We start from the raw sequence: 25377 nt of genomic DNA on the forward strand, positions 1-25377 counted from the left end.
ATCAACTTGATTTTTATTATCTCATTATAATTGATTTCTTTTGTAATCTTATTTTATGATTAAAAAATTAAGGGGTCCATAGGCTTCAGACTGCCCAAAATGTCCAGAACATAAAAAATGGTTTCCGAATCCCTGCTGTGGAGGTTAATCTAACCTCCCTCCAATGCAGTAAGCCCCTCTATAGCATCAGGCTTAAAGAACGCTATACAGCTGCTGCTTGACTATCTTCCAGTGACAATGAGTTGTAAGGAAAGTACTTTCTAAACATTAAAGTGCTAAAGAAACAGGAGCCATCAATTTTAATAAAGAAGCACACTAAACTAAATAGCTAAATAATCAGAAAATCTGGGTTCAAATCCAGGCTCTGCCATGTACTTACTGTGTGGTTATAGCTAAGTCACTTCATTTCTAAGAGCAGCCATTTCCTTATCTGTAAAATGGGGATATTTGTACTAACCTACATCATGGGGGTGTATTTTGAGGAAACAGATCTTGTGATTTTTAAAGCACTAGATCAAGACCAATGAATTCCAGGGATATTAAAGTTCTAGTCCAACTCCTTCATCTTACAGATGGAAAAACCATAGCCCAGAGGTCAAATGATATAGCTAATTAGTGGCAGAGTTTGTGACAGACCCATGTTTTCTGACGTGTTCTACTGCATAACTGCCTTATATATAAATGTTAATTTTATTAGTATACTTAACCAAGATCTACCTGCCTGCTTGCAAACTAGCTAGTTATTCCCTCTGGGGCCAAGCAGAACATGCTTAATTCCTCTTTACCCTAATAGTCTTTCAGATATTTGAAGATAGCAATCATGCCTCGGCCTACTCAGCACTCACCACATCTTCTCAACTTCAGGCTAAACCACCCTATCATCTTTAGTGCAACTTCTACTAGGTAACTTGAAGGGTACTACTGGTTGACTTAGCTCAAGGCTAAATGGATAAGAAGGCCTCAAGGAGGTTATCTGTTCTTAAATGCCTTTCCAAGCATTTCATTCAAGCATTTTCAAGCCAATTTCATTCTTTGCCGGTCTTGACCCATCATCTTGGGCTTTCTGGAATAATACCATCAAAGAGATGAGCTTTGGTCAACCATGAGCCCCAGGGAAACCAACCTGAAAAGGCCTATAATCTACTTTATTTCTTAAAAGATTATTTTCTAGAACACTTACTGATGCAGTTATAGTTTAGTAATGTTAGCTAAGGAAAGTTTTGTCAAGCCAATCAACTAGATAAGCAAGACTACAGGATGTATGTATGTAAGGTATAGAAAATTCAATATAATTATCTTCCTTACTAAAACTGGTACCCTAGGAGCTTTATCTGGCAACAAAGTTTTCCTGTTTCTCATTACTATGAAATAACCCTTCACATATGTATAGTTTTATATTTATTAAAGCACTTTTAGATCACAAATGCCTGGGCCTACTCATGTCATGAGAAGAACAATGAATCTTTGCTCATGAAAGCTGGGATTGGGTGCTACTTTTACGTTTTCTAAATGTGGCCTGTCAACCTCTCTAAGCTTTGGCAACTCCATCTGTAAAATGGGAATAATATTTTTTTCAACCTACCTCACAGAGTTGTTTCAAGGAACCTCACAATCTGTGAGAAATCTGTTAGTTTTATTCTAAAGAAATCCCCAGTATTATTCTCATAGGAGTTAGCTAGAAGGGAATTCAATCATCATCTGGTCTAGCTCCTTATTTTGGGGATGAGAAAACTAAAACTCTGAGGGGACAAGTGACCTGTCCCAGATTACATCACCTCTTTATAAAATGAGGGGCTTAGATAAGGTGATTACTTTCTTCCTGGTTCTCAATTCTAAAGTCTTTGACTTTAGGGCACTAAAGTTATGACTAAATGGGTACTCCTATTATATGTGAGCACTGGATTTGGAATGCAGCCCTGGGGTCAAAGCCCAGCATTGCTTACTATTTGTGAACAAATTGCTTAGCCTTACTTGGCTTCAGTTTCCTTATCTTTAAAATGAAGAGACTGGACTAGATAGTCTCTAAGACGATCAATGATTGTGAGACAGGCAGTGGTTGTTATTCTCATTGTATAGAAAAAGAAACATAAGCTCAGAGGTTAAGCAACTTTTATATGACTCTCAGTCATACATCTGAATTTTTCTTCTGCCTCTAATCCTTTCTACCAGGCTGTCTTCTTAAACATGAAACTGAAAAAATTCTATTTGTTTTTAAATAGTCTTTAGCTTCAACTAGACTGATTTGCCTTTATTCAAGCCAAATCAGTTAAGGTTTTACGACACAGGCATCCTTTACTTTAAGTAACTAGTGCTAGCAATGAAGGAACCTTGGAAATCAAAGAAACCATCTAATCAAACCCCATTATTTTATAGTTTAGAAAAGAAACTGAGGCCAAGAGATATGAAGTGGCCTGGATCACCTGGGTCACAGAGTGAGTGACTAGAGTCAGAACTCAAACCCAAGTCTTCTGATATCATACTCAGGGCCCTTTCTATGACTGATTCTCATTACAAAACAAATTTGTTCTCTGTGGAATCAGAGAATTAAACGAATTAGAGTTCTTGTCCTAGTGATGCCATTTATCATGGGACTTTGGGTCACTGTAAAACGGGAGGATTGAATAAAGTAATCTCCAAAATCCCTTCCAGTTCTAAAATTATAGTGGATCAGACCTATTCTGACACTTAGGGCCAAAAACCTTGCTAAGTCCTGATAAAAAAGTATCTCTGTAGTTCAAAGCCTCACTTTACAGCATCTCCCTCCCCTTTATCCCCAATTAAAACTGTGATTTCACTGGTATCAGAAATCTTGGTAAGGAACTTCCTCCACCAATGTGGATGCCTGGCAATTTGTAAATTTATAATCTTGGTGAACTGCTTGAGGCACTGAGTGAGGTTAAGTGACTTATCTAGGGGCACATATACAGTATTTATCAGAACTAGACCCTGAAACCAGGTTTTTCTGACCCTGACGGCTAGCTCTATTTACCATGCCACACTGCAAGACGAAGGTCACAAGTGTCTTAGTTTAAGGTTTGGACAGACATCATATATTCTCACTTTTAATGAGTTTTTCTTTCTTTGGGCTACATAAGGCTTGTCTTTATCTTCACCTGGCTCAATACCTAAAGTTCTTGAATATTTGTAGATTCATGCATACATAGTAAAAGGGAAAAGAGTTACTCAGATTTTACAAATGAGGTTTTACAAATTCCCATTTCATAAAAATAACTAAAATCTTGCATCTCTTGGAGCACCTGGTAAATAACTGTATGTGGGTTTTTGTTTCTTTTTTAACATATCTATGTATTGTTGTATGTATGTTTGTATGTATTAGGAAGGATCCCAAGTGAGGTTACGTTCATAGACTTTTAGAGTAGAAAACGAACTCAGAAGGCCTACATCCAATCCTTACCTGAGAAGGAATCCTTTCTACATCATTCCTGACAAATAGTCAACCAGTCTCTACTTACAGCTCTCTAATGTTGGGAAACTCATTACCTTTTGAGGTAGCCCATTCCACTTTGGGATAGCTTTATTAGGAAGTTATTCTTTATGGAACAGAAATCTTCTTCTCTTTAACTTCCACCTGATGCTCCTAGCTCTATTCTCTGGGGTCAAGTAGTACAAGATTAATCCCTCTTCGACTTCTCAAATGACCTGATGCAGTGCAAGTATACTATGATTTAATCCCATGTACAAAAAATTAGGTAATGTGAACCAGCCCCTTCGTTATACAGATGAAGAAACTGGGTAAGTCATTTGGCAGAAATGGAACTAGATCTCAAGTCTCCTCTCAGCTATAATTATTTGAGAACTAGTGGAGGAATGCCGTTACCCTTTTTTCTGCTTCTATAGCAAGGCACTGAACAAAGACCCTCAGAAACAAAATACTAGAGTAATAACCTCACACATGGATGGAGACCTAAAACAGCTTGTATCATGAATAAAAGTAATTAGGGATCATTACAGAATGAAACTGAGTTTGGAGATCACAAGTATGTCTGAATTTCAGGTCTTAATATTTCACAGCTGAGACTCATGTGAAAGGCCAGGTAATTCTTTCTTAAGTCAGAACCTATGACTAAGGAATACGATGAGACAAACTAACATTCAGCTTTTGGAAAGCAATTCAAGAATCCACTAAACTATCAGCAAAATGTAGTCCTCCCAAAATAAATTTTTAGGGTTTTTTTTTTTCCCTAAGAAACCAAAAATAGAGCAGTGGATGAAAAACTAATAAAGCAATCGTTCTAAGGAAATTTTTGTGTGTGTAAATTTTAGTGTTTAAACAGATCATTATTACATCTATAATATCAACATATAAATGGGTATAATTAAGCATCTAAGGGCAACAGTTTCAATACAACTATCACACTCTGGATATTAACTTAAATAGATCAATAAAAACAATTTCCCATGAGCAGACCATTCTGCTGATATTTTTAGGATTAGGTTCAGAGCTGTAAAGGGTCTTGGAGATCATTTAGTCCAATCTTCTCATTTTACAGATGAAGAAAATAAGGCCCAGAGAAGTGAACTGACTTGCCTAAGGTCACTCACCTTGTGAGTGGGACTGCTAAGATTCAAACCCAGGTTGCTCTAATCTCAAACCAGCATCCCTTCCACTACACCACAGTTAGTAGCAACTCTCTCAGGAAGAAAAAAAAAAAAAACAACCCTCTTAACATACTGCTAATTTCAGTGTTTGCTAAACCATGAGTGAAAAGATATTTTTAATGCCACAAGGTTACATGAAGTCTAAAGAATGAAATGAATTGGTTTTTTAGGCTCAACATAAAGCTGTATGCTTCTCCCCAAACGTTATGATTTCAGGAGGTCAGTTGTAATCAGTGGTATGAAAATAATGGATTTTTAATTTAACCTGAACCTTAGAGTGGAAGAATGATTTCTAAGTGAAGAATCCCACAGAGGTGGTAGTGGTGGTGAGAAATGAGTTGAGTCTAATGAATCACCCTAAGAAAGAACAAGATAGAGAACAGAAACTTGGGCTCAAGGGTTCCAATAAACCACATATGTATTGCTAGTGACCAAAGAAAGAAGTATCTGGTTGTTCCCCCCCTCCCCCCTACTTAGAACTTACCTTTTCTGCAGATTAATTTTCTCCAGGCAAATCTATATTCTACATGGAGTCAAGGAACCATAGTGTTTAATATATAACCTCTTATTTCATATTCCTTTTGAGGGATTTCACACATATATACACACATACACACACTCTTACAATGGCAAAGTTTCCAAGACCATAATCCTACACTCCTCAGAATCAATGCAAGACTTCATAAGCTAATGAATCATAAAATGTCAGAGCTGAAATGGACCTCAAAGAATTTCTAGTCCAAGCCCCTCAATGTACAGATGGGAAAACTGAGATCCAGAGAAGGGTAGTGATTTAACTGAACATTGTGCAGCAAGACAGTGGCTTATACTACTATGCAAAGAAAAACACAAATCCATCATAAATTCATATATTTACAGCTGGAAGGGATCTTAGAGACATCTACTCACTCCAACCCCCTCATTTTAAAGATGAGGAAACTAATGTCCTAAAGGGGTCCTTGCTTTCCAAGATCGTAAATAAGTTAGTGGCAGAGCTAGGATTTCAACCTTAGTTTCCTAGTCTGCACCACACTTGGCTGCTTCTACATTTTAACAGATCCACAGACTCTTACATGGTTCCATTTTAAGGAATGAAGATTTTAGAAACTTTTGTAGCTTCAAATGCTAACTGAGCTATCAAAATAATAAATTCATCATCTACAGGCAGTGACAAAGTGAACAGTACATGAACTTTGGGACCATGCTTAGCTTAAGGCTTGTAGGAAACATGTCTCAACTAAGATATTCATGTAACAGTCATATCTTGTAGTCATCGATCTGTTGGCAATAAAATCTCTGCTTTCCATTTCTAGATTAAACTCTGAGTCACTTAGTCACGTGGAGTTATATTTCACTATCCACAGAAACTACCTAACCCTTGATAACTTCACACCAACATACCTGGTAGGATGAAGTATAATAAACACAGAATATACAGCCTGAAGCACATTCATTTCCCTTAGCAGAAAGGCTGAGGCAATCCTAACAAAGGCCCTTCCAAAGCAATCTAGCTATTTCGAATCCACATTTTTCTGCTAAGGTTTACAAAGTCATATCTAGTGATGCCAACCAAATAGGACATCATTAAAGGTAAAAGCCAAAGTCAGAGTGCAAAAAGAAAACAAGAAAATATTTTTGTTGGGGGGTGGGAGATGGGGAAACAACCCTAGGGCTTGCAAATTATTTTGCATTCTACTTCTTATACCTGTACAAAGAAGTGTTCTCTACATGAGAAATCCTGAATAACCCCTAGGAGACCTATTGTGGGAACAAGAGCTGGAATCAGGGTTTTAATGGGCCTCAGGCTTGCTTCCAGGTACTGGGGGGGTGGGGCGGGAGATGGAGGAAGTCATTCCACTTCTCTCTGTTAGTTTCTACTTTTTCACAATGAGGCTAAACTATGGAAGTGCCTCTCTTGGGTATTGTGTGGACTGACTAATCAAGGATAATTAAGCCCTTGGAAAATAACAAAAAACACTATCTGAGTGCTAAGCATTTATGAGCCACTAACAGCTATAAAAGCTCTTCAGAGACAGGATTCAGTATAGGCAGTCTCTATGGGTGATTACTAATCACATTCCTTAAAAACAAAAGCCAAACTCCTCTGTGGGAGGTAGGGCAGTGGAAAAAAGGCAACACATGGTCATTCAACAACACCCTCTTTATTCAAAAATATATATCTATGAGAGACATTTCAGAATATACTGCTACCACAAAAGGCAGCCTATACTTCTAAATAAAGTCCTAAATTAATATACAAATTTAAGCTTTAAAAATATTCTTTAAAAAAAAAAAAAGACAACCTGGGAAAAATCTGACCTCAAGAAGATTTCTTCAAGGTCCATAGAATCCCTTTGGGGGAAAAAATCCACCAAAAAAAAAAAGAACAAAACAACAACAACAACAACAAACAAAACCAAACAAATAAAAAAAAAACCACCACACACACATACACACACAGAAGACTTCATTTAAATTAATGAAACAAATGAATAACATGAGGGGGGCAGGGTGGGAGGAGGGTAAGCAGGGAAAGGGAAAGAAAAATGAGAAAAAATGGAAAGTATTTCAATTAAAAAATAAACTTCCAACTTTCTCACAGAAAGTCTGCCCAAAGTAACAGTCTGGCTATCTCAACACTCATTTGTTCACATAATTGATAAAGGTCTTGGGTGTTTATCTTTTCCTGTAATAATCATATAGTCAGTTGCTGGTAAAATAAAATCTGGCCATGGGCAAAAAATCCATTGTGCTCTCAATTTTTAGCTGATCTAGCTGATCAGGGCAGAAACTAGGCCTCTTTGGGGTTGCTTTGTGGCTGGTGGAGATTCTTTTTGGCAAAAGCACAGAACACATTCAAGATGTGTTTGCTTAAAAGCAAATATCCATGTGGGGCAATCTGATATTGTTTTGCTATGACACTGCATGATGAGGACAATATACAGTGTCAATAGCAGAGGAATCTAACTTGTAGCATTTCTGTTAAGGTCAATTGCCCCCATAGCTACAGGGAGAGAAATTTAGAGTTGCAAGTTTAACAAAAAGGAAAAGACTAAATGACAGTCTGATAGGAAGCACCAATAAGCAAGCACATGGTTGCTATTCAAAATTTTAAAGTTAAAAGAATACAGATTGACAAGTTATACAGTTCAATCACATGCCTTATATGCTTTTACTGCTCTAAAAGTCATGGGAAGCTGGAAGTTTCATCCAATGAAAATGTCCCATGAGTTAGACACACGGGACATAGAAAAAGCTTTCCATTATTAAATCAACAGAGTGTCTTAAGTTGTGTTTCTCAAACAGCATCTTAAAGCTACAATGAGGCAGAGGTTTCCTACGACTTATCCCTCTTTTGTAATAATACTTAAGTGTCAGTATTACAATTCCTATTACATTATTAGGACAAATTGTTTTCTGCCACTTCTAATGGCTTGTTTTGGTTTTTAAAAAGTCTGCAGACTGGAATGCTTTACAATTTGCCAGCAGGACTACTTGTGACTAAAAGCAATACAAAAATTGCATCTAAACACATCAGACAGTTATAGCTATTGGCTGGCATGATAATGGAATTAAAACTTGAGTTTAAAAAAAAACCTCACATTTTCCCCTCAAGATCAGCTATTCAGTCACATCTGATGCAAAGTTTAGCATATTTTTCTTGTGTATATATTCAGATACACACAGATACACACACATATAGGCATGGATCAATAGATTCACAAACATGCAAAAAGAGAGGGGTGTGTGTGTGTGTGTGTGTGTGTGTGTGTGTGTGTGTGTGTGTACACAGTACATGAAAAAGACTTCAAATTTAGACACTGAAATGTGTGCCCTTTGATTAAGCTAATTACCTATACAGTGGACAACCCTTCATCTCAGACAGAACATTTCCACCTCAAAAAAAAAAAGGTAATGTACTAAAGCTATAACACATCCCAGGGCCCACATTCTCAGTATACTTTGTCTTGTGAAGTCAGCTAGTCTTTATCTTTGGAACATCACTGGTGCATTCCCCCATACTGACAGGTTAAAAAAAATGAGTGTGAAATAGATTTCCAGGAACCTGTTACATCAATGTGATACAAAGGCAAAGTGCAGATAAATGCAATCAATAAAAATGGAATATGTAGGGGGTGGGGTTGAAACTGACAACTTTAACTCATGCTTATGTAACTTGTGATTCTTATTAGTCTGCTGCAATAGCATTCTTCTGAATTGGGTATGGATTTCATTACTATTTTCAGTCTCTAATTCATTTGCAATAAGATGTGCCTAACATTTGCATATACATACTCATAGGTGTAAGAAAAAAAACTATAGATCTGATAAACTGCTCAGACCCCAGGCTGCTCTGCAGATCCCTAGTTTTTCCTTCAGGATGAGATGATGCCCTGATAAAGCTACTCTTTAAATTTGTGAAACCCTCAGCTAACTTGGATAAAACCAATTCAGAAACAAAAGGCTGCTTTCCTAAGAAAATGATGTAGTGATGAATTTAAATTCTTTTTAAAAAGCCTTCCAGATGTGTACATGATTTTCATGACTTCTTGGGGCAAACAAGAGCTAAGAACTGAAAAACAATTTGAGCATGAAAATGTGAGAAAAAAAGTTTTTCTTTCAAAATGTGTCTATATAGTTTATAATCAAATTTGGCCTCCATGCCCACTCCTGCTTAATGCACACTCTCACTCCTCCCCTCAACATGAGAAACTGTACAAGCAGTAAGAGTGCACAGAGCTCTTGGGAGTCTATAGTTCCTTCCTAAATAGAGGGAGTGGTCTAGGAGGAAAATAACCAATCACTGGAAGACAATTTCCAGTCCCTGCTAGAGTCCTCTTCTGCTGGCACAAATGGGAATCTGAGAGCAGGCCATGTGTCCTAGTCAGTTGAAAACAGGTCACCAGCAGAGGGCAGGGGGGCCAAGCCACCTGTAACATTAGGAAGCAGCGACAGGTCTGGAAGGCTCTGTATGTGTGACTTCAGCTCCTTGCGCACTTGGGTTACCCGAGCAAGCTTCTGCTTATACTCCTAAGGAAACAAAAAGGATTAATCCTGTTAATACAGACACTAAAACTGATTGCTTGATAATTCACTCAACCATTCACTCCCATATACATGTATACTTGTTCTACCACCCTCAAGCCCCACCCCGTCTCAATTGTCCATCTACTCTCAAGAGTCAAGTACAGATAAATCTTAATGTTCAAACACACATAAAACCAAACTGCAGAACCATGATCAATTCTACCACCTTAGTCCCTACCCTCAGAATATCATGTCTGCATTATTACCAGAGTTCCCCTGGTGGGCTTCTGTTCTAGCTTTTCCTTCTCTTTAATCTATCCTGAATAGGATTAGAAAACTAGTCTTCAGTATTTCTTTCATTCTGTCTTTCTTAGGCTCAACAACGTATAACAGCTTGCCAAATAGAAGCTCATATTCCTCTGCCTAGATTTCAAGGGCCTACACAGTACAGTTTTAACTTTCTAATCCAATTACATTACTTACTCCTCTTTAGCATCCACTCTCTGCTCCTGTCAGGCTGTTCTCCCATCTTCCATCTCTCCCTGCCAGGTTATACTATTTCCCTCTTTGTGTCTTTGCTGAGGCTAATTAAGACTTACCTGCTCCAGAAAGATTCTCCAATTACTTGAATTCCTAAGGATCTTTTCCTTTCTTGAATTCTACTATACTTGTATACTGAACCACTCAGTATTTGATTATATGCTATTATTTGCTGCTAATTGTTCATATGTGTTAGTCTTCTTTGTCCAACCAAATAAGTTTCTTGAGGGACAGGACCTTTCACTCGTACCCCCAAGAGCACCATGCACAGCACTGGGCATATCAGGGGACCAAATTTATTGACTGTTTGAGTGACCAAAGACCAGAGCAATGGGACGTGCTGTGATTACTAGACCCCCCAGCTGGGGACTCATAATATATGCCTACTCATTCTTAGATTCTTCTCCCCAAGGTAACTATAAATAGGAAAGGGAAGGGATGGGAAAAGAAAAGAGATGAATAAGGAAAGGATCTGAGGAGTGGGATGGAGGTGGAGTCAATATGATACAATAGGAGTACCACAAGACTAGGGAGTCAGGGAACCTGAGTCCTCAATTTCAAATATTTAGAAGACTCTTATGTAGAACAAGAGATTAGAAATAGACTTGTTTTGCCTTGATCCAAAAGGTACATCTAAGTAGGAAAAAACAGGGGATGAGGGAGTAGATGATGCACACAGATTTAGGCTCAACAGAAAAGAGCTTCCTAAGAATAGGAGCTATTCATAAGTGAAATGAGCATCTTCAACAGGTAAGGGAGGTACCACCACCTAAAGTATTAGAATGGAGACTGAACAATCAGTTGTGTATCTTCCATCTACCACATAAACCAGTAAATTAAATCTCCTGCTCCCAGATCCCCTAGCCACAGCTGGTCTTTTGGTAAAATCTTAACCCTCCTTTTAATAATTTATTTTAACCACCAAAATACTGGTCAAAGCTACTTCTCTGCATTTATCTCAACTCAAATGCCTTTTGCTCTCTGCAATGCAGCACAGTGGAAAGAGTGAGATTTGGAGTCAGAAAGTCTGGATTCAAATTCCGGTCACACCACTTAGTACTTGGATACCCTTACACAAGTCACTCAACCTCTCTAGGCCTCAATTTCCTCATCTGTAAAATGCAAGAGCTGGATTAGTTGCTGTCTAAGGTCCTTCCAGATATAAATATATGACCCTACGAAGGAGCAAAATAACAGGACCAAAGGGAGAAAAGTTAATGTATTGTACAGAATACTGGGGCTGGAGGAAATCTTATAGATCATTTGTCACAGAATCACAAAAATCTGACTTGGAAGAAACCTAAAAATCTTTTAGTCTAACTCATACCTGAACTCAAATGTCCTTTTACAACATTCCCTGAGAAGTAGCCATCTGGTCTCTCTGCTTGAAGACATGGTACAGAAACAGGGACCCTACTACCTCAAGTGAGGCAGCCCATTACACTTTTGGACAGATTAGCCTGACCCATTTATTTTTAAATACAGGGAAAATGAGACCAGGGCAACCTAAATGACCAATCCAATGTCACATAACTAGTTCAAACTAGGTAAATCCTCCCAAATAAGACCATTTCTTAGACTTGATGAATTCTTCACCTTCCCTTCCAACATGGTTGAATGTTTATTAGTTTCAAGGTTCATATAAGCTTACTAGATGGGCCCAAACAGGAAAGGAAAACAACAGTCACTGTGAACTATACTATTAAAAATCTGCATGAGTTTAGAAAAACTATCTGTGGGTGTCATAGTTTAAAAAAACAACAAAACTGACCTTTAAGAATAATTAGGTTTACATTTTAATAGTCAGATGCAAATACAGATTTCTTTTTAAAAAATATGCATATATCTGTGATAGAACTTAAATGAGTGGAGAAATATGAACAAATGCATTTGGGAGAACAGATGATGTCAAACTGATATTATGATGACATACATAATCCCCTCCAAATAAATTCAGGAGTAGTTTGCTATAGGACTTCTACAAGGTAACTGACCTCACATACAAGAATGTACATATTTAGTAGATCTATGTTTCTTCTTATATATTTATCTATATAAAGCTATTAAAAAATCACTGAACTACTAAGGGCAAAATAATGACAAAACTAATCATGTATATAGAACTTGTGAATTTACAAAATACTGTACCATTCATTATTCTCAACAGCCCTTAAGAAAAACGGCAATTATGATTTCTGTTTTAAAGGGGAGGAAACAAAGCTCAGGAAGTTTATATGAACTTGACCAACGTCAAATGGTATTAATGGGTAAAAGAAAGGCTAGAAGCTAGGTATCTGACTTGTAATTCAGTTCTCCTTCTACGATACCACACTGCCCAATGTACATAACTGAAAATGCAACCCAAATATAATTCTAGTTCTTGGCTCTCCCTCTGAAGTCCCTGTTCTGATTCTCAGTCAAGCCATAGGAAGGTCTTCCCTGGTTGCCCTGATAGAATCACTTTCTACACAGTTTAAAAAAAGGCAGAAGATGACTGAAGAGAAATGGAGACCAATTAAAGCACAAAATGTTGGAAGGGAACCATAAACCTTTTTCTTCAGGCCCCCACTTTGCACACTCTGTCATCAGACCTGCTATGGTACACCAAGCTTCCTCAGTGACCAAAAGGAGCAATGAAACAGATAAGAGTTGTATCAGTAGTTGCTGCTGCTACCTTTCAGCGTGGCTCCAGAGGAGCCATGATAAACTGCCTTGGTAATTCTATAGGCAAGATATTTTTCAAATGCAGGAGAGTACAGACTATCATCTAATTTTCTGATAATGTTTAGGATTTATATTCTTAGTATTGCTTTGAAACTTCATCTCAAAAACTCCCTTAAACTACAAGAAAAGATGTGACTCTCCACCTACCACCCTTCTGCTCTCTGCTGATCTGGCATACTCCGCATGTGAATACTGACTCTTCAACCGACATAGCACATACTTATTTAGGGGAATAGTGCTTACGCACACTTTGCCTTTTTAGGTTAAAACAATAAGCTAGACTGGACACGTTGTACATGGGCTTCTGTATAAGAAACCTAGAAAAGAACAAGGTCTGGCATTACAATGATCCTTTCTAAATGATTTTCATTTTCAAATGAAAAAAATTTAAACTACTTTTTCAAGAGACTTGTGGAAAGAAAGAATAATCACGATTCACACACTGCAAAACTCATTTTATTTCTCTCAGGAAAACATCTGCACAAACAAAATATTAGGGAAAAAAACATTTAAAGGCAAGGGTTAAGTTAAAAGACACACTATCCACAGTTAAGCCTCCTCTCTTCTTTCATCTCATCAGCTGTGCTGTAGCATATATGGCATATAAAAGTCACCCACTACTCCAAAACCCCTAATTAAGAGTCAGAAAAAAGTATTATGCACAAAACAGATCATAGGAAGACTTTGCTTTAAAGGTAGCCTGCAAAAGTTTGTTTGTAAAACAAATCACTCTATTGCTAAGTATCTCCAAAGAAAAAATGCTTCCTTCAGGTCATTTAGTCCAACTTCTTCCTGAACAGGAATCTGCTCTATATCACACCACCGTCCCCAAAGTATGTTCCTCAAACACCCATTCTATGACTGTGCCACCAGACTAGCTAATTTATGACAATCTAGGACACCCTAAGCCCAGAGATCACAGCCTAACTTTCAAAACCTGTTTGGACATAAAATAAGAATGCCACTTTTCAAAATTTCATGCCAAAATGAAAAACCATCACTGACCTGCGTCTTTCTCTACCAGCCAGCTCCTTTCTCCCACATGACTTAGTGGCAGCTGCGACATTTCAAAATGATACATTCTGGGGTGTCACAGCAGAGCTGGAGCTGCTGAGCAAGACGCTGGGGAAGATACAAGGAAAAGAAAGTGTTCTCTCTAGTTCCTATGTTTGTTGTTTCTCTGCTCCATTACTAAGAATCATAATAAATTAAATTACATAGGGTATTTCACAAAAATCAAAATAATGAAATGTTCGACATCTGGCTAAATAAGGCATTAGAAACAAGCCAACTGTTCTATCAGAAGAATAAAACCAGAAGAGACATCATGATCTGATCATGATCTGAGACCAGGCCAACAAAGCGCCTTAGTAGGGCTTTCCTAACAATGAAGTAACTATGCTAATAAGACAAGCCTAGGGATTTTGAATTAAAGATCTTACTTTCAAAGTACTAGTGCAATCTTAAGATTGGACCAATGTGTCTTAGCAGAAAAAAAAAACAAACAAAAAACAGAAAAGGATGACAAAGGTCCAAGAAATATGTACATTTCAAAGTAAGTTTACGAAAAAGTTAATTTTGTGACTTCTGCACAAAGTTGAAGTAATGCAAATGCAACTCTAATTCCAAAAAATGACATAAAGCATAAAGTTGTCACAGATGGTTCTGTAAAATAGTCTTTAAAGATATTTATACAAAAAGCATGGGATATCTAAAAAGTACTAATATTGTTGCAATGTCTCATCTTATATAGTGCCAAGCAAATTAAGGTGTTTTATTTCAATAAGAAAACCAGTGATTTTTTAAAAAGTTCTAATAGTAAAATGTATGTTCCTTATACATTACATTGAATGATTGATTTTAAGATCTGTGTCCATCATATCAATTTTGGGTTGATCTGGTTCTTCATATCAATCATGGGTTTATCAGAGTGATGCTCTGAATTATAACACATTTTTACAATTCTTTCTGCTTTGGATCAAAATGATAAAAACAGGCAGTATTTGTGAGAAAGAAAAAGGGAAGCAGAAAAACAAAAACTGAACCATAAGTAAACAATTCCCTTACAAAACAATTCTGACACCCATCATGCTAGAGTAAAATTAAGTGCTAGAAAGTCTGTACCACTAACAATTAAAAAAAGAGAGGGATGAATAAATATCACTTGAAAAAACAGAAGTTATTAAATATCTTGGAAATAACCTACCAAAATATTCAAATTAAGTTAATACTCTATCAATTAAAATATCAATGGGATACTTTAAAGAATTAGAATTAGAGAAAACTAAAAAATTCATACAGAAGAACAAAAAGTCAAGAATATCAAGGTAGATAATGAAATAAAGTAGAAAGGAAGGGGGATATGACTGTGTATGTGTGTGCATGTGCATGTGTGTATGTGCGTGTGTGTATAACATACCTACATATACACTGTAAAACAGTAATTACCCAGTCTCTATACCTGTGCCACATGGTTCCCCATATCTGGAATATACTCCATCCTCACCTCTGGCCTCTTAGAATCCTTGGCTTCTTTCAAGGATACAGCCTCCTATAAGGAGCCTTTCTTCATTAGTTAATAATCCCTCTCTTGAAACTGTCTTGCATTTATTCATCTGTGTGCATGTTTCATCCCACTCAACTACCAAAACGTAAGCTTCTTTAGGGAAGGAACTGTTTTGATTTTTGTGTTTTTGTGTGTTTTGTATTCCTGTTTCTATTAAAGTGCACAGGCACATGGTAGGAATACCAAAAATTTTTGTGAAATCAAAAGTGAATTATCCAAATTTTGGCACTCTATAAAAACAGAGGTGGCATTTGGTAGAATAGTTTAGATATGCAGGATTTAGAACCAAATATATAAGCAGTCTAGTGTTTGGTGAACCCAATAACACAAAATGTTGAGAAAGGAATTCATTTTGCAACAAACTAGATAAATGGAACAAGCAGTTGGTGCAAAATGGAATTAGACCAACTTCTTATATTGTATGCTAAATGAATCAACAGTTCAAATATAAAAGTCATATTTTTAAAAAGACAATGAAAGTTACAAAAGAAAAACTCTTAATCAGGTGGTGATACAGAGGCAATTATAAAAGATCGTGTTTATGATTTCCATTATTTAAAAAAAAAGTTTCCACACAAATAAAAGCAATGTATCCAGAAAAAGAAAAAAAGGACTAGGGAAAAATTGTTGTATCAAATTATATAAAATATTAGTAATAATAATAACACTTATATAGTACTTTAAGTAAAGCACTTCTTAGAAATTAACTTATTTGACTGTCACAACAATCCTGTGAAAGGTGAAGTGACTTGTATTATAACTAGTACATGTCTGAGACAGGATTTTGAACCCATGCCTTCTTAATTCCAAGCTCATTATTCTATCCATTACACTCTTCCCTAACTATCACTCTCTCCACATAGGCTGTTTCAGACTCTCTGTTCTCCTACATCATCCCTTTCACTCTCCCCCTCAGCAGAGAACCTTGCATCTTTCTTTACTGAGGAAATAAAGACGATTTGTTGTGAACTTTCTTTCTCCCTCTACTCTACACCTCAAAATTCTCGATTTCATCACACATTCAGGCCTCCTTTACAGCAGTTTCTGATAATTTCTGTCCTTTTCCTCAACAAAGTCAACCCCTCTACTTATACCCATAACCCCTTCCCCTATCTCCTCCAGAAAACTGACCTTGCAAATATTCCTTCTCCCCTAATCTTCAATGTCACAAAACACTCTCTAAAGAAATGAAAAAATGGGGGGGCGGAGCCAAGATGGCAGAGTAAAAGCAGTGACTTGCTTGAGTTCTCCCCCAAACCTCTCCAAATACCTATAAAAAAAATGGCTCTAAACAAATTCTAAAGCAGCAGAACCCACAAAAAGACAGAGTGAAACAAATTTCCAGCCCAAGACAACGTGGATGGTTGATCGTAAAGGTGTATCACACTGGGCTGGGAGAGGAACGCAGGATGGCATGGGCGTGCAGGCCACATCGAACCTAGAGCAGGCCTCAGAGGATTGAACCTCGGGCAGCTGTGGCGGTTTCCAGACTTCTCAACCCATGAACGCCAAAGACAACTTGGAAGGTCAGTAGGAAAAGTCTGTTTCTGTCATGAGAGAGAAGCTCAGGGTCCCAGCCCTATTCCCTGAGCTTGGCCCCGAGGCACGGCTGCCTCCTGAGCTTCTGGCCCACAGACTGAGGGGGAATCGGGTGGCTGATCAGAGGGGAATTGCAGGGTTCTCTCTGCTAGTGCAGGATTCTTTTGCTTTGCCCGTGCCTGGATCTGGGTCACAGTTCTGGGTGGTGGTCCTGGTGCGAGGAGGAGTGCTGGTGTGGTAGAGCTTGTAGTGGCTGTGGAGAGGAAATCCTCCTCACAGTTACAAGACAGAAGGAGTGCTTGTGGTCACTCATAGAGCAGAGCATAGGGACAAGAAAGGAGTAAACACCTCGCCCTTGATCATAACACCTTGGAAGAACTGAAAATTTACAGGTCCCTAGAATATCTCTGAAAACAGCTGCACAAAACCCCTGAAGCTTGGGGACAGTACATTCTCCACACTGGAAACAGACCCCTACCTTAACAAAGAGTTTATAACTCAAGTAATTGGCTGGGATCATGAGCAAGCAGCACAAAAAGAATCAGACTATATTACGTTACTTTGGTGACAAAGAAGATCAAAACATACAACCAGAAGAAGACAACGAAGCCAAAGCTCCTACATCCAAAGCCTCCAAGAAAAATATGAATTGGTCCCAGGCCATGGAAGAGCTCAAAAAGGATTTTGAGAAGCAAGTAAGAGAAGCAGAGGAAAAACTGAGAGTGATGCTAAAGGAGACCCAAAAAAATACTGAAGAAAATAACACCTTAAAAAATAGCCTAACCCAAATGACAAAAGATGTCCAAAAAGCCAACAAGGAGAAGAATGCCCTAAAAAGCAAAATTGGCCAAATGGAAAAGGAAGTCCAAAAACTTACTGAAGAAGCTATTTCCTTAAAAATTAGAATGGAGCAATTGGAAGTTAGTGACTATTTGAGAAATCAAGGCACTGTAAAACTAATCCAAAAAAAGAAAAAATAGAAGAAAACGTGAAATATCTTATTGGAAAAACAACTGACCTGGAAAATAGATCCAGGAGAGAGAATTTAAAAATTATTGGACTGTCTGAAAGCCATGATCAAAAAAAGAGACTAGACGTCATCTTTCAAGAAATTATCAAGGAAAACTGCCCTGATATTTTAGAACCAGAGGGCAAAATAGAAATTGAAAGAATCCACCGATCACCTCCTGAAAGAGACCACCAAAGGAAAACTCCTAGGAATATTGTAGCCAAATTCCAGAATTCCCAGGTCAAGGAGAAAATATTGCAGGCAGCCAGAAAGAAACAATTCAAGTATTGGGGAAACACAATCAGGATAACACAAGATTTAGCAGCTTCTACATTAAGGGACCAGAGGGCTTGGAGTATGATATTCCAGAGGGCAAAGGAGTTAGGATTACAACCAAGAATCACCTACCCAGCAAAACTGAGTATAATTCTTCAGGGTAAAAAATGAATATAAAATTTGACTTTAAAATACAAGACTCAAGTGAAACATGGAAGAGGTAAACAGGAAAGAGAAATCATAAGAGACTTATTAAGATTGAACTGTTTACATTCTTGCATGGAAAGATATTTGTAACTCATGAGTCTTTTGTCAGTATTAGGGTAGTGGGAGGGAAAAAATTGTATGTATGTATGTATAGATAGATAGATAGATAGAGATAGATAGATAGATAGAGGGCACAGGGTGAGTTGAAGAAGAAGGGATCAAATTAAGGGGTGAAAGAGGATTATACTGGGAGAAGGAGAAAGGGATAAATTATCTCACAAGAAACAGACAAGAAAAGGCTTTTCCAGTGGAGAGGAAACGGGGGAAGGTGACAGGGAATGAGTGAATCTTATTCTCACAGGATTTGGCTTAAGGAAGGAATAACATACACAATGGGGTATGGAAATCTATCTTACTCTACAGGAAAATAAGGGGGAAGGGGACAAGAGAGCAGGGGGTTGACTGATAGTGGGGAGGGCAGATTAGGGGAGGGGATGATCAGAAGCAAACACTTCTGAGGAGGGAGAGGGTCAAAAGAGAGACAGAATAAATGGGTGGTAGGATAGGATGAAGGGAAATATACTTAGTTTTTCACAACATGACTACTATGGAAGTGTTGTACATGACTACACATCTATAACCTGTATTGAGATGCTTGCCTTTTCAATGAGGGTGGGTGGGGAAGGAGGAAGGGAGAAAATTTGTAACCCAAAGTTTTAAAAACACATGTTAAAAATTTTTTTTAAAAATTTTTTTAAATGAAAAAATGACTTAATTGAAGAGATACTCATTTTGATAGTTGAGGCATATCAATATGATAAAAAATTAATTTGCAGATTTAGTTGCATATAAATCAAATTACCAGTAAAAATAACAATTCATTTAGGAGGTCTAAAATCTTAAAAGATATCATGGAAGAAAATAGAAATGAAGAGAGAATAACAATATGAATGTAACAGAATATTACTAGCCATAAAAAAGACATATATGAAGAGTTCAGAAAAACATGGGAAGACACATGAATTAATGATACACTATACACAACTGATTTCAATAATATAAACAGAAAAGAACAAAAAGAAACTGAATACTATGTAACTATATAACTAGGCTTAGCTTTAGAGAAAATGCAGCTTCCACTGCAGAGTTGGGGGACTACAGCTACAGAATGTTGCATATGTTGTAAGATGTGGGGTCAATGCAGTGGTTCGTTTTACTAAACTTTCTTACTCCTCCATTAATCTTGTTATAAAGGAAACGGTGAAGGGAGAAAAGGGAAGGGAGGGTATAAAAAGGAAAGGGAATATTCAGAAATAAATGTGATGTAAAAAACAATTTTAAAACATCCTCTATCTCCTTGATCTTTATCCTCCTTATTTCCCGTGATCCTTGCCTGCTATCCACCAACAAACCCAAGTCCCTGAACATCACCATCACCCCATCTTCTTCTAAAACTAAACTCCTGAACATGGCATAGTGGATAGAGTACTGGACTTGAAGTGAGTTAAAATCTTGTCTCGGACAGTATCTGTGTAAACCTGGGCAAGTCACTTAACAACTTTAGCCTCAGTTAACTCATCTGGTAAGATGGGGATGATACTACACCTATTTCTCAGTGATACTGTGAAAACTAAATAAGATAATATATATATTTTGTACATCTTAAAAACCTATATAAATGCTAGTATTGATGATGATGATGAAAGTTCTCTTCACTTATTCCACTTCCTTTCCTCTTTCATTTCTTAATTCCTTGAAATCTGGCTCCTAACATTTTCATTTAACTGAAACTGACACCCCAAGATCAGTTAGTCAGTCAAAGCACCTTCTAAGCATCAGGCACTGTGCTAATAAGCTCTGGAGATTGAAAAAAAAAAATGGTAAAAGCCAGTCCCTGCTCTCAATAAGTTCACAGTCTAAAGGGGGAAACAACATGCAAACAACTATGTACAAACAGGATATATATAGAATAAGGTAGAGAAAATCAACAGAGGGAAGACACTAGAAGGTTTCCAATGATCCTATACTTCGTAAACCCAAAGGCCTTTTTCTCAGTTATCATTCTTCTCGCCCTGTCTGCTGCATCTGATGGTCTTAACCACCTTCTCTCTCCTTTGATAATTTTATAACTTAATTCTCTTACCTGTCTGGTTGCTCCTTCTCAATCTTCTTTGCTGCATCATCTTCCAAGCCCCATCTCTCTACCTGTGAGTACATCACAAGACTCCACCCTGGGTCCTCTTTTCTTTCTATAGTCTCTCTTGATGATCTCATCAGCTCCCAGTGGTTCATTTATCTCTATCCCCAGATGACTCCCTAGTCTTTCTCCTGAGCTCTGGTTTCACATCACCAACTACCCTTCAAATGATATTCCACAGATATCTCAAAACTTAGTAAGTTCAAAACATGATTCATTACCTTTTCTCCTAAATCCATACCTTTTCCTAACTTCTCCATTCTGACAACAGCACTGTCTTCCTTCTATTCACTCAGGTTTGCAATACTTCTTTGACTCCCATTATCCAATTTGTTGCCAAACCTCTGACTCCATAACCTCTCTCTCATATGTTCCCTTCTCTCCACTCACATGATCACCAATCTAATTCAGGCCTTTATCAACCTCTTGACTGAAGTACAGCAAAAGGTTCTTTACCGTTCCCTGCCTTTGTTCTCTCCTTTCTCCAACCCACCTTTCAGAGACTGTCACCAAAGTAATATTCCTAAAATACAGGACTGACCATGCCACTCCTCTGGCTCAAAAAGCTCCTTACTGCCTCTAGGAACAAATACAAACTCCTCTGTTTGGCATTTAAAACTCTTCACACTCAAAGTAGCAAGGTGGAATGTAATGGATAAGGCACTGCATTGGGGATTTAGGAAGACCTGAGTACGAATGCTGCTATAGACAATTACTACCTCTGTGACCTTGGGGTAAGTAATTTAACCTCTCTGTGCTTCAGTTTCCCTTTCTGTAAAACAAGGAGGGGTTTGACTGAATGGCTTCTAAGGTTCCCCTCTAGCCCTAAGTCCGACCTTTCTAGTCTTATTACATGTACTCTATGTTCCAGCCAAAATGGGTTAACTTGCTGTTATTGACATGGCAATCCCTTTCCTGTCCTCGTACCTTTTCATTGGCTCTTATACCTAGACTATACTCCCTGTTCATCTTTTCTCCAACATAGTCCCTAGCTTCCTTCAAATTCTGGTTCAAGAACATGAGGCTTTTCTGGATACACCTACCTGGACACACCCTGGAAAAAAAATTCCTTATTTACTTACATGTGTATATACTGTTTTATCCTAATAGAATATAAACTCCTTAAAGGAGTTTTCTTTGTATTCCTAGCACCTAGCACAGTACCTCTGCACATAGAAGATTCCAGTAAATGCTTGCTAATTATGCAACCCCACAAACATCAGATAAAAACCTAACATCTAAAATCTATAAGGAATTGACAGACATTCATAAGGATAAAATCCATTTTCCAATGGGTTATGTAGTCAAAGGCTATGAAGACGCAATTCTTAAAAGAAGAAACATAAACTGGCAACAATCACTTGAAAAATGTTCAAAATCACTTATTTTAAGATAAACGCAAATTAAAACAACTCTGAGATATCACCTGAACTCCAAACTGGCAAAGATGGTACAAGACGTCAAAATTTAATATTGGCAGGGATCAAAGAAAACAGACATCTAATTCGATTCAAGTGGAGCTATGAAACAATAAAAAATTATACTACAAAAGTAACAAGAAATACTCATGTTCTCCCCCCCCCCACCTTTTAGGTTTATATTTTGGAAGATTGGCAACAAGAAGACCAGGTCCATAGAAAATTCACAGAAGTACTATTTTTAATGGTAAAAACTCAAAACTATGTCCTATAATGGGAGAAGGGCTAAATAAATTGTGACATACGAATATAAAAGAATACATTCCAACATATATCATAATAGATGATGACAAATATGAAGGGAAATGGGAGAAGAGAAGGGAATAAACATTTATAGAGAGAGCCTACTATGTATGTGCCAGGCACTACGCTAAGCACTTTACATCATTTCATTTCAATCTTAAAACAACCCTAGGTGATAGGTGCTATTTTTATCCATATTTTACAGTTTGTTTTTTTGTTTTGTTTCGTTTTGTTTCGTTTTGTTTTAGGCAATTGGGGTTAAGTGACTTGCCCAAGGTCACACAGCCAGCAAGTGTCAAGTGTTTGGTCTGAGGCCGGATTTGAACTCAGGTCCTCCTGACTTCAGGGCTGGCGCTCTATCCACTGTGCCACCTAGCTGCCCCCCACATTTTACAGTTAAGAAAACTGAGGTAAATACAAATTTAGTGATTTGCCCAGGGTCACACAGCTAATAAGTGTCTGAGGCTGTATTTGAACTTGACTCCAGGCCCAGCACTCTATCCACTATACTATCTAGCTGCCTCTAAAAATATAAAGTCAAAAAAGAAACAAGAGAAGAGTATATCAAATGATAGAGAACCAAAAGAACAATATACATGTGAAAACAGATAAGACTGTTATGAAACTTACTGTAGATATAATGGACAATGCTGGTGCTACATTGCAAAAGCTAATGCACATGATCTTTATTTCCTTTATCAGTCAGTAAGTGATGAGTACAGCTGCATTCATAATGCAATACATACAATAAACACAATCACTCATAATGCTTAAATCTTTTGGGGGTTTTGTGGAGCCTTGGGGGATTTTATTTTGTTTACATTCTGATTTTCTTCTGATTGGCTCTGTCTGAAAGTTTATTTTAGTTTGTTGATGTTTTCTTGATTTTGCTATTCTTTGGTTCTTTTTCATATTTTGCATGCTTGAATTTGTTACTGGAAATTAAACAAAATTTATTAATTTATTAAACAAAAATTATCAAGAAAGAAAAAAAGTTTTTAATACTAAGAAATGTAAGCTAATCCCTTAATGATTTTGAAATATATCTCCATGTGAGCAAGAATTTAATAAGCATTTATAAGATCCTAGTACGTGCCAAGCATTATAGTAACCCATAACCACAAACATCAGTGAAATCACCTCTGATCTTAAGAAGCTTATATAAGTAAATAAGAGTAAAGACATCCAAAAATATTCATGTATAAAGAAAACTCCTCTACCACATCTCATAAAACTAGACCTCCAGCCTTTACTTGAAGATCTCTAGGAATGAGAAGCTTACTACCTAAAGATATACCCTAGTACACTGCTGAACAGCTCTAGATGGCATTAGGTAGTTTCTTCATTATACTAAAGGAAATAATACTTCCCTAATTTCTACATTTTGGTCTTAAATTTTTTCTCTGAAGTTACCAAGCTTTAAGTTAAATTACACTAAAACTCAGGTATGCTAACTCCCACGTGTATGTTCTTTCTATAATCAATTCCCTTCCCCCAAGTAAAGAGGCACAAACCATAGAAAGTAAGTAAATATTAAAAATCGAAACTAACTAAAACTAACCCTAACTAAACCAAAACTAAACTAACCAAAACTAAAAACCAAACTAACTCTAATCACTACCACCCATTATAAGGCTGAGATAACATCTAGTAGGATCCTATCGGCAACCCAACTGCCTCTAATGAAATATTTGTCGAGTATTTAGCACAGTGCCTGGCACATCATGGACACTTAATAAATGCTTATGGCCTGCTTTATAGATATTTGTTTGCACGTTTGTCTCCTTCATTAGACTGTAAGCTCCTTGAGGAGAGGGACTGTCTTTTGCCTCTTTTGTATCCCCAGCACTTAGCACTGTGCCTGGCACATAGTAGGCACTTAAAGAATGTTTATTGATTTAATTATTCCTTCCCCAAATAGTATGATGGTGTTGCAGTTTATTGGGATCAAAGAGCTACATGGCTAATGTTGCTAAGATATTTTCAAAAAAGGAAAAAGTTACACCATACAACCCTCTTCTTTCTCCACCCTCAAAATACTCACACAATCTCAACTAGCTTGTAGAGAGAAAACTGCACATAAAGTGAAATGTGGTTAGCAAAGCATTTGCATGAAAAAAAAATCACTGCATTTCAGAGTGATTCTCAGCATATGCCTACCAGGAGAGACAATATGCACAAAATGAAAGCATAAAGAAAACCATTTCTGTGATGCAAAGGAAGCCACAAAGAAGAGGAATCAGGTTACATGTAAACATTCTTCTTAAAAGCCTACAACATACATCTAAGATGGCTCTGTTCTTTGAAATTTTCAAGAATTCTTCTAAAAACTGATGCATCCACAAAGATTTAGCTATTCTTTTACTCAGAATAGTATAACATCCAGAATGAGAACAAAGACGGAAGAAGCACCTAACTTTGAATGGTCAATACTTATGCTACGACAAGATGCTACAGTTTAGTCAAAACACTTCTGCGTACAGTATAGTATCATAACAAATGCACAGCATATAGTATAGTATCAATATATCTATGAATTCATTTCCAAGGTGTCAATTCCCCTCAATACCAACCAATAAACTTCAAAGCCTCTACCCTAGTCCTGTAATCTAATTTAAACACTTACATTTTGAGCTCTGACCTCAAAGGAGGCAAAACAATACAGCAGCACCTAAGTGAGCTTTTATCTCCAAGAAAAGAAACTCTATTCCTTCAAAGCAATATTAATCTAAGAAAAAACTATATACACTCATGGGAGGAGGGGTGATTTCCTGAATATAGGAATTTCTAGTGTATATGTAAATCAGTCCTACCAATTCAGATCTGCAACTTACCTATAACACAGTCTTGGCAAGATGCCTAACGATAGTAAGAAATTAAATGATTTACCTATGATCACAGCGCCACCATGCATCAGAGGCAGAACTTGAACCCAGATCTTCCTAAATAG

At 37.2% G+C, this 25377-nt stretch overlaps 1 protein-coding gene across 4 annotated transcripts in view; it reads right to left on the bottom strand.

Annotated features, from left to right (window-relative positions):
• The window catches only part of RPRD1B (regulation of nuclear pre-mRNA domain containing 1B), an 87849-nt gene that overhangs the window by 11146 nt on the left and 51326 nt on the right, over positions 1 to 25377 (bottom strand). For 3 of the 4 annotated variants that reach the window (XR_003569547.1, XM_027867318.1, XM_027867317.1), the window contains exon 7: positions 9552 to 9651. Coding sequence is in view for 3 of the 4 variants with exons in the window: in XM_027867318.1 (XP_027723119.1) it covers positions 9552 to 9651 (100 nt within the window). In the remaining variant the exon portion in view is untranslated. Of the gene's footprint in view, positions 1 to 7131; positions 9652 to 25377 lie in introns of those variants that run through there. The other variant, XM_027867319.1, reaches the window with a different exon arrangement.

Source organism: Vombatus ursinus, unplaced genomic scaffold (assembly GCF_900497805.2).
Source record: "Vombatus ursinus unplaced genomic scaffold, bare-nosed wombat genome assembly UNPS02014785.1, whole genome shotgun sequence".
NCBI lineage: Eukaryota > Metazoa > Chordata > Mammalia > Diprotodontia > Vombatidae > Vombatus > Vombatus ursinus.